Source organism: Boleophthalmus pectinirostris, unplaced genomic scaffold (genome assembly GCF_026225935.1).
Source record: "Boleophthalmus pectinirostris isolate CB_2022bp ecotype Guang Dong unplaced genomic scaffold, ASM2622593v1 HiC_scaffold_7, whole genome shotgun sequence".
In the NCBI taxonomy this organism is placed as follows: domain Eukaryota; kingdom Metazoa; phylum Chordata; class Actinopteri; order Gobiiformes; family Gobiidae; genus Boleophthalmus; species Boleophthalmus pectinirostris.
In genome coordinates, this window is record NW_026571473.1 from 39,583,116 (window position 1) to 39,593,115 (window position 10,000).

Here is a 10,000-nt window from a genome sequence, read left to right on the forward strand (position 1 = left end):
TGTGTGTGTATCTTACGTGTGTATCTTGTGTGTGTATCTTACGTGTGTGTGTATCTACGTGTGTATCTTGTGTGTATCTTACGTGTGTATTTGTGTGTGTGTGTGTCTTGTGTGTGTATCTTGTGTGTGTATCTTACGTGTGTGTGTTGTTGTGTCTTGTGTGTGTGTGTGTGTATCTTACGTGTGATCTTGTGTGTATCTTGTGTGTGTGTGTATCTTACGTGTGTATCTTGTGTGTGTATCTTACGTGTGTATCTTGTGTGTGTATCTTACGTGTGTATCTTGTGTGTGTGTATCTTACGTGTGTATCTTGTGTGTGTATCTTACGTGTGTATCTTGTGTGTATCTTACGTGTGTATCTTGTGTGTGTATCTTACGTGTGTATCTTGTGTGTGTGTATCTTACGTGTGTATCTTGTGTGTGTGTGTATCTTACGTGTGTATCTTGTGTGTGTGTGTGTGTGTATCTTACGTGTGTATCTTGTGTGTGTGTGTGTATCTTACGTGTGTATCTTGTGTGTGTGTGTGTGTGTATCTTACATGTGTGTGTATCTTGTGTGTGTTTCAGTTCGGCCAAGAGGATAAAGTGTATGGAGGAGGACGTGGACAGTCCGGGGGAGGAGACGTACTACAGTGGACAGGGACGGTCCCCGGGCAGCGGCAGCCAGGGCAGCAGCTGGCACGACGTCGAGCCTGGTACAGACAACACGACTACTAATACTACTACTACTACTACTGTAATACTACTACTACAGTACTACTCAAGTACTCCAGTACTCGTCCTGCAGATGTGTGTGTGTGTGTGTGTGTGTGTGTGTGTGTTCCTGCTCCTGTCTCTAACTCAGACGCTCACAGCAGCTTCACATTATTAACCCTGAGAGAGAAAAGAGTGTGTGTGTGTGTATGTGTGTGTGTGTGTGTGTGTGTGTGTGTGTGTATGTGTGTGTGTGTGTGTGTGTGTGTGTGTGTGTGTGTATGTGTATGTGTGTGTGTGTGTGTGTGTGATGTGTGTGTGTGTGTGTGTGTGTGTGTGTATGTGTGTGTGTGTGTGTGTGTGTGTGTGTGTGTGTGTGTGTGTGTGTGTGTGTGAGTGTGTGAGGGGTGTGACAGAGAACAGGTCAGTTTTATAAAATAAACTGATTCTTTTCCGTAGAATTTTGACGTTTGTTGAGTTTTTAGTGTGAGTTTTTTGATGGTTCAGAGATGATTTCCTCCTCACCCCCTCACGAGCGTCTGTGACCTGAGTGAACGACCTCTACCTCCTTCTCTCCTTCTCTCTTCTCTCCTTCTCTCCTTCTCTCTTCTTTCCTTCTCTCTTCTCTCCTTCTCTCTTCTCTCCTTCTCTCCTTCTCTCCTTCTCTCCTTCTCTCTTCTCTCCTTCTCTCCATCTCTCCTTCTTTTTCTCCGTACTAACTCGCTGCATCTTTTCTTTTCTGTTCTGTTTGTTTGATTGAAGCTGGATATAAACTGCGTGGCTCTTTAACTAGCTCCTTCATCTCCCGACAAGGTAACTCATCTGCTCTGCCCCGTCTAACACCACCTGTCCCCTCCCCCTGACCCCCCCTGACCCCCCGCTGACCCTGTGTGACCCCCCCCCCCCCCCCCCGACCCCCGCTGACCCTCTGCTCTCATCTGTGTGTGTCACGTGTCCAGCCACACTGCTGCCGACCAAACACAAGACAAGACCACAGAGTCGAGTCAGTGGAGTCGAGTCAGTAGAGTCGAGTCTGTGGAGTCGAGTCAGTGGAGTCGAGTCTGTGGAGTCGAGTCAGTGGAGTCGAGTCTGTGGAGTCGAGTCAGTGAGTCGTGGAGTCGAGTCAGTGGAGTCGAGTCAGTGGAGTCGGGTCAGTAGAGTCGAGTCAGTGGAGTTGAGTGAGTGGGAGTCGAGTCAGTGGAGTCGAGTCTGTGGAGTCGAGTCAGTGGAGTCGAGTCTGTAGAGTCGAGTCAGTGGAGTCGAGTCAGTAGAGTCGAGTCAGTGGGAGTCGGGTCAGTAGAGTCGAGTCAGTGGAGTCGGGTCTGTAGAGTCGAGTCAGTAGAGTCGGGTCAGTGGAGTCGAGTCCGTAGAGTCGAGTCAGTGGAGTCGGGTCAGTAGAGTCGAGTCAGTGGAGTCGAGTCTGTAGAGTCGAGTCAGTGGAGTCGAGTCTGTGGAGTCGATTCTGTGGAGTCGGATCAGTAGAGTCGAGTCAGTGGAGTCGATTCTGTGGAGTCGGATCAGTAGAGTCGAGTCAGTGGAGTCGGGTCAGTAGAGTCGAGTCAGTGGAGTCGAGTCAGTGGAGTCGGGTCAGTAGAGTCGAGTCAGTAGAGTCGGGTCAGTAGAGTCGAGTCTGTAGAGTCCAGTCTGTAGAGTCCAGTCTGTAGAGTCCAGTCAGTGGAGTCGAGTCTGTAGAGTCGAGTCCGTAGAGTCGAGTCTGTAGAGTTGGGTCAGTAGAGTCGAGGCTGTGGAGTCGAGTCTGTAGAGTCGAGTCTGTAGAGTCGAGTCTGTAGAGTCGAGTCAGTAGAGTCGAGGCTGTAGAGTCGAGTCAGTGGAGTCGAGTCATTGGAGTCGAGTCAGTAGAGTCAAGTCAGTAGAGTCGGGTCAGTAGAGTCAAGTCAGTGGAGTCGGGTCAGTAGAGTCGGGGTCAGTAGAGTCGGGTCAGAGTCGAGTCAGTGGAGTCAGGTCAGTAGAGTCGGTCAGTGGAGTCGAGTCAGTAGAGTTGAGTCAGTAGAGTCAGGTCAGTAGAGTCGGGTCAGTAGAGTCGAGTCTGTGGAGTCGAGTCAGTGGAGTCGAGTCAGTGGAGTCGAGTCTGTGAGTCGAGTCAGTCGAGTCAGTGGAGTCGAGTCTGTGGAGTCGAGTCTGTGGAGTCGGGTCAGTAGAGTCGAGTCAGTGGAGTCGGGTCAGTAGAGTCGAGTCAGTGGAGTTGAGTGAGTGGAGTCGAGTCTGTAGAGTCGAGTCTGTGGAGTCGAGTCAGTGGAGTCGAGTCTGTAGAGTCGAGTCAGTGGAGTCGAGTCAGTAGAGTCGAGTCAGTGGAGTCGGGTCAGTAGAGTCGAGTCAGTGGAGTCGGGTCTGTAGAGTCGAGTCAGTAGAGTCGGGTCAGTGGAGTCGAGTCCGTAGAGTCGAGTCAGTGGAGTCGGGTCAGTAGAGTCGAGTCAGTGGAGTCGAGTCTGTAGAGTCGAGTCAGTGGAGTCGAGTCAGTGGAGTCGAGTCTGTGGAGTTGGGTCAGTAGAGTCGAGGCTGTGGAGTCGAGTCTGTAGAGTCGAGTCTGTAGAGTCGAGTCAGTGGAGTGGAGTCTGTAGAGTCGAGTCTGTAGAGTCGAGTCAGTAGAGTCGAGGCTGTAGAGTCGAGTCAGTGGAGTCGAGTCAGTGGAGTCGAGTCAGTAGAGTCAAGTCAGTAGAGTCAAGTCAGTGGAGTCGGGTCAGTAGAGTCGGGTCAGTAGAGTCGGGTCAGTGGAGTCGGGTCAGTAGAGTTGAGTCAGTGGAGTCAGGTCAGTAGAGTCGGGTCAGTGGAGTCGAGTCAGTAGAGTTGAGTCAGTAGAGTCAGGTCAGTAGAGTCGGGTCAGTGGAGTCGAGTCAGTAGAGTCAGGTCAGTAGAGTCGGGTCAGTAGAGTCGGGTCAGTGGAGTCGAGTCAGTAGAGTCGAGTCAGTAGAGTTGAGTCAGTAGAGTCAGGTCAGTAGAGTCAGGTCAGTAGAGTCGAGTCAGTAGAGTCGGGTCAGTAGAGTCGGGTCAGTAGAGTCGGGTCAGTGGAGTCAGGTCAAGTTGTGTTTGTGAGTTTTTCAGATTTGTGTTGAAGTTTTTGTTTCTTCTTGTTTCAGCTTTAGTTTTAGTCGACTTCAGGTCAGATGATTAAACACGTTTGGTTCAGTTTATATTTATAAAAAGCAGAGAGTTTGTGGCCTGAGGACAGAGTCGAGTCTTTGATTTGTCAAATTTAATTCTGATTGGATTTGATTTTTTGTAATGTTTTATATTTATTAATTAAGGCTCTCGGGCCAAAGACCTGAGGCCCGAAGACCCGAGGACCAGAGCACTCACACTGCTCCTGCTCCTCTGGTCTAACAGAGCAGGTCTCGGTCCGGACCAGGGTCTGGACCAGGGTCTGGACCAGGGTCTGGACCAGGGTCTGGACCAGGGTCTGGTCCGGTGGAAACACAAAAGTTGAGTCTGGACCGAGTCCAGGTGCTTTGGTCCAACTCAGAGATCTACAGTTTATATTTAACAAAACACATGAGCTTAAACACAGCCCAGTGCTCCAACAAATACTCCACGACGTTTACACTCTGTGGTTCTCCTGTGGTTCTTCTGTGGTTCTCCTGTGGTTCTTCTGTGGTTCTCCTGTGGTTCTCCTGTGGTTCTCCTGTGGGGTGGTTCTCCTGTGGTTCTTGTGGTTCTCCTGTGGTTCTCCTGTGGTTCTCCTGTGGTTCTTGTGGTTCTCCTGTGGTTCTCCTGTGGTTCTTGTGGTTCTCCTGTGGTTCTTGTGGTTCTCCTGTGGTTCTTGTGGTTCTCCTGTGGTTCTTGTGGTTCTCCTGTGGTTCTCCTGTGGTTCTTGTGGTTCTCCTGTGGTTCTCCTGTGGTTCTGTGGTTCTTCTGTGGTTCTGTGTGGCTGGACAGGTCTGTCCTGTGATTCAGTAAAAACTCATTTTTCAGTTGTGTTTATTCTTCTGCACCTGTCACCTGATCTGCACCTGTCGTCATCTGTCCCTGCATGCTCCTGTCTGTGAGCGTCTGTGTCTGTGTCTGTGTCACTGGGTTCATCAAGAGAAGAGTTTAAACTGGTCTAAAGGACCATCAGAGTCCTGGTTTAGTCCTGGTTTAGTCCTGGTCCAGTCCTTGTTTAGTCCTGGTTTAGTCCTGGTCCAGTCCTGGTTTAGTCCTGGTTTAGTCCTGGTCCAGTCCTGGTTTAGTCCTGGTTTAGTCCTGGTCCAGTCCTGGTTTAGTCCTAGTTCAGTCCTGTCCAGTCCTGGTTTAGTCCTGGTTTAGTCCTGGTTTAGTCCTGGTTTAGTCCTGGTTGTTCTGCCTTAAAAATCAGCTTGTTGAGAAGTTCTCTGTGTTTATCGGAGTTTATTCAATATTTAATTTGTTTTTTATTTAGTTTAACGTCGTCTTACAGTTTAAAGAAACGTCACTCGAGGTTTGTTCAGCGAGAAAAACAGAACCAACACAGAACCAAAACCACAAACACCATTTATAACCCTGTTCTGAACCCAAAACCCAAACCAGATCAAACCCAAACTCAGACTAAATCCAAACCAAACCCAAAACTAAAACCGAACTCAAACTAAACTCAAACCCAAACCATGTGGTATGTGGGTGTTTCTAGACGTCGTCCTCGTCGGTTCTGCTCGCGCTTCGTTCCGTCGTCACATTTCGATTTCAGTAAAAGTCGTGATGTTTTCAGATCAGAGCGACGTAAACACAGAATCTTCAGTCTGATTTATTCTTTTGTAACCGACTCAAACGTAGTAAAATCTCTTCTGTGGTTCTGGTCCCGGTGTTGGACAGACTCCTCCTCCTCTTCCTCCTCTTCTTCTTCTTCCTCTTCTTCTTCCTCTTCTTCTTCTTCTTCTTCTTCTTCTTCTTCTTCCTCTTCTCCTCTTCTTCTTCCTCTTCTTCCTCTTCTTCCTCCTCTTCCTCTTCTTCTTCTTCTTCTTCTTCGGTCTAAACGCTGACGTCTGTGACCTCCTCCTGACCTCCGTTTGATTGACAGCCGCAGAGTCGCCGTCTGCGCGTGTCATCGCTCATCTGCATAAGCCCCGCCCCCTTTAATCAACTCTAAAGCCTCGGCCCCGCCCCCCACGTCTGCACCCCCCATTACTCTTCTCTCCTCCGCCCTCATCTCTCCATCTCTCTCCATCTATGTCTCATCTCTCCATCTTTCACTCTGTCTCTCCATCTCCCTCCATCTACCTCTCATCCATCTCTCTCTCTCTCTCATCTGTTTATCTCTCACTCTCTCTTTCTTACACTGATCTGTCCATCTCTTTCTGATCTGTCCATCTCTCTGTCTGCTTCTCATCTGTCCATCTCTCCCTCTGATCTGTCCATCTCTTTCTCTCATCTGTCCATCTCTCCCTCTGATCTGTCCATCTCTTTCTCTCATCTGTCCATCTCTCCCTCTGATCTGTCCATCTCTTTCTCTCATCTGTCCATCTCTCCCTCTGATCTGTCCATCTCTTTCTCTCATCTGTCCATCTCTCCCCCTCTCTCCCTCTCTCTGTCTCATCTGTCCATCCACTTCTGCACTGTCCATTACTCTTTTCTCCTTCATGCTGATCTGTCCATCTCTCTCTCTCTCTCATCTGTTCATCTCTCCTTCACTTTTTTTTTCTTTCCGATTGCAGAAACAAAAACAGGTCGGGAAAGTTTGTCTCAAAAGTTAGATGAGCTTTGTCTCTAACATCATGTTTAAATCATGTTTAAATCAGTTTAAATCATGTTTAAATCAGTTTAAATCATGTTTAAATCATGTTTAAATCAGTTTAAATCATGTTTAAATCTGTTTAAATCATGTTTAAATCATGTTTAAATCATGTTTAAATCTGTTTAAATCAGTTTAAATCATGTTTAAATCATGTTTAAATCAGTTTAAATCATGTTTAAATCATGTTTAAATCAGTTTAAATCTGTTTAAATCATGTTTAAATCTGTTTAAATCATGTTTAAATCAGTTTAAATCATGTTTAAATCATGTTTAAATCAGTTTAAATCATGTTTAAATCTGTTTAAATCAGTTTAAATCATGTTTAAATCATGTTTAAATCTGTTTAAATCTGTTAAAATCATGTTTAAATCTGTTTAAATCTGTTTAAATCATGTTTAAATCAGTTTAGATCAGTTTAAAGCAGCTTTAAATCATGTTGAAATCAGTTTAAATAAATTTAAATCAATGTTTAAATCAGTTTAAATCACATTTAAATCATGTTTAAATCAGTTTAAATCACATTTAAATCATGTTTAAAAATGATTAAATAATTTAAATCAGTTTAAATCAGGTTAGATTATGAACCAAAGACTAAAGAACAGTTTTCTGTGTGTTTTTAGGATTGTTCAAATTCTTTCACACATGATTCAGTTTTTCTTTGGTTGTTTATCGTCTGGAGCTGTGTGAGTCTGTTTATGAGACAAAAGACAAAAACTGGGATTAAATTTAAATTTACCTGAAACTAATCCAGGATTTAACCAGGACTGATCCAGGAAAACCACACAAAGACCTGGTCTGGGACTAAAACATGGACCTTAAAACTTGGATCTGATTTTTTATTTTATTTTTTTGTAAAGTCACATGAGTCACAAACGAAGAAATAAGCCTGATGTGTATTAGCATGCTAGTTGTAGTTATCCTCTGAGAGTCGTGTTAAACTTTTATAAACTCGTCCTGGTGAAAAATGACGACGTTCAGAAGCAGAAGGTGAGAACTTGGAAGAACTTTGGACAACAGTGAGCGGGTCAGATGATTTCAGGTTTTTCAGTCGGTGTCAGGTTTGAGGTTTGAGGTTTGTGAGGTTTGTGTTGTGTTGTGTTGTGCGTCCTGTTGTGTCATGTGTCTAACTCTGTGTGTGTGGTGTCGTGTGCACAGCGAGCCCCCATGCGCCCCCTGCTGGTCTGCACTTCTCCTCGTCCCCCATCCTCCAGCAGCCCGGGTCCTACTTCTCCCACCCGGCGATCAGGTACCACCCCCAGGACACGCTCAAGGAGTTTGTGCAGCTCGTGTGTCCAGAAGGGGGCGCCCCACATGTAAGTCTCACACACACACACACACACAAGACACACACAAGACCGGGACTAGACCGGGACTAGACCAGGACCAGACCGAGATGAGACCGGGACAAGACCAGGATTGAAACAAAACCAAAAATCTAAAATATGGATACAGTGATGTACAATCCATCGATCTGTAGACTCTTGTTGGTCTAAAGACTCATAAAAACTCTCAAAACTCTTTCTGTGTAACTGACCCAAACTGCACTCACAAGTTCACACCTGCAGGGGGAGCTCACGCAAACACTACTATTAATGCAGATAAAAAAAGTGAAAGTGTTGGGGTCCACTGCCTTTTCCAGTGTCTCTTCATTCCGACGTGTCTCTATTAGGAGGTGATGGTTTTTCCGATGTTTTTTTTATTTTTTATTTTATTGCGACAGTCCATCCAGGCCCGTCTCCATGTGTAAACAGTCAAACGTCGTGGTCACGTGTCCGTCTCACAGGTGAGTTTCAGGCTGTGAAACGAGGCCGGGAGCCTGGTCCACCCCTCAGGATGTTTTTTTTGCTCCTTTTTTTCACTATTATTTCCTGTTATATTATATCTTGGACCATCACGAGTTGATGGGACCAACTCCAACTCAGGGCCCAAAAAACACAGTTTTTAAGAAAAGCTATTTGCGAAATTATGTAACTGTAAATATTAAGGTACTGAAACTACAAACATGGTCAAATAACCCCAAAATTTGGCATGGTGGATCCTGACACATGGGGGAAACTAGAAGAAAAATATTCTGGGGCTTGTTGCCTTTTTACTGTCAAATATCACCCTCAACATGTCCTAAAAGACTAAAAAATGTCTGTCCACCTGACAAATTGTCATCAAAACTGATCATTTTCAAGCATTTTATTGCATTTATCACTGCCTCAAATGTACATCAAAAACTTCCCATGTTCATAAGCTTCAATTTAAGCCCAAAATGATCTTTGTATCTGGAGGGAAACAGCTGCTGTGACCAAAGAAACTCACTGTTCTTCAAATCAGCAGGAGGCAGAACTTTCAGGCTTTACCATAACTTATGGGAATAAACAGGATTTTTATCATAGAAACAATATTTGAAAAGAGTTGATTTATGTCCTGCTGCACAATATGAAGTGAATTACATTAAAAGTGAATAATATTAATTACATTAATAGTGAATATAATATATATATATATATATATATATATATATATATATATATATATATATATATATATATATACAGTCCCTGACAAAAGTCTTGTCACTTATCCATTTTGTAGAAACAAAAGTTTATAACTTGACTTTAAATTAATCGATTGGTTTTAGAAATGTCTCATATGAAGCTAAAACCCTCCCAAATTATGATCAATAAACAAAAATAAATTTGCTTCACTGAACCAGGACTGAACCAGGACTAAACCAGGACTAAACCAGGACTAAACCAGGACTGAACCAGGACTGAAACCAGGACTAAACCAGGACTAAACCAGGACTGAACCATGCTGCACCTCCTCCCGTGTGCCTTCTCCTTTCTGCTGTTCACCATTTTTCATCGATATTAAAAAAAAAGTAATAAAGTAATAAAGTAATAAAGTAATAAAGCTGTTGGTCTAAGAATGAACAAACCTCATGTCAGAATCATTAAGACTGAAAAGGACAATTTTACATTTTTAGATCTTACATTTAAATATCCAGATATTAACGGCTTTGTGGACACGTTTGTTCATCGACATAATCAAAAAAGATTTCCAAGAGTTCAGTCCTGGTTTAGTTCTGGTTTAGACCTGGTTTAGTTCTTGTTTAGTCCTGGTTTAGTCCTGGTTTAAACCTGGTTTAAACCTGGTTTAGACCTGGTTTAGTCCTGGTTTAGACCTGGTTTAGTCCTGGTTTAGTCCTGGTTTAGTCCTGGTTTAGTCCTGGTTTAGTCCTGGTTTAGTCCTGGTTTAGTCCTGGTTTAGTCCTGGTTTAAAACCTGGTTTAGTCCTGGTTTAGTCCTGGTTTAGTCCTGGTTTAAACCTGGTTTAGTCCTGGTTTAAACCTGGTTTAGTCCTGGTTTAGTCCTGGTTTAGTTCTGGTTTAGTCCTGGTTCTCTGCAGTCTGTGGTGTCAGTCTCAGTGATAGTTGATATATCTGAGTCTAGACACCGGATCGATTTGTGACCACACACCCTCCTCACACACACACACACACACACACACACACACACACACACACACACACACACACACACACCCTCCTCACACACACACACACACACACACACACACACACACACCACACACACACACACACACACACACACA

The 10,000-nt window shown here is 44.6% G+C and overlaps 1 protein-coding gene across 1 annotated transcript in view; it reads left to right on the forward strand.

Annotated features, from left to right (window-relative positions):
* The window catches only part of nfia (nuclear factor I/A), a 103,245-nt gene that overhangs the window by 61,995 nt on the left and 31,250 nt on the right, over window positions 1–10,000 (forward strand). The window contains exons 6-7 of the mRNA XM_055165174.1: window positions 568–695; window positions 7,550–7,707. Of these exons, the coding sequence (XP_055021149.1) occupies window positions 568–695; window positions 7,550–7,707 (286 nt within the window). The remainder of the gene's footprint in view (window positions 1–567; window positions 696–7,549; window positions 7,708–10,000) is intronic.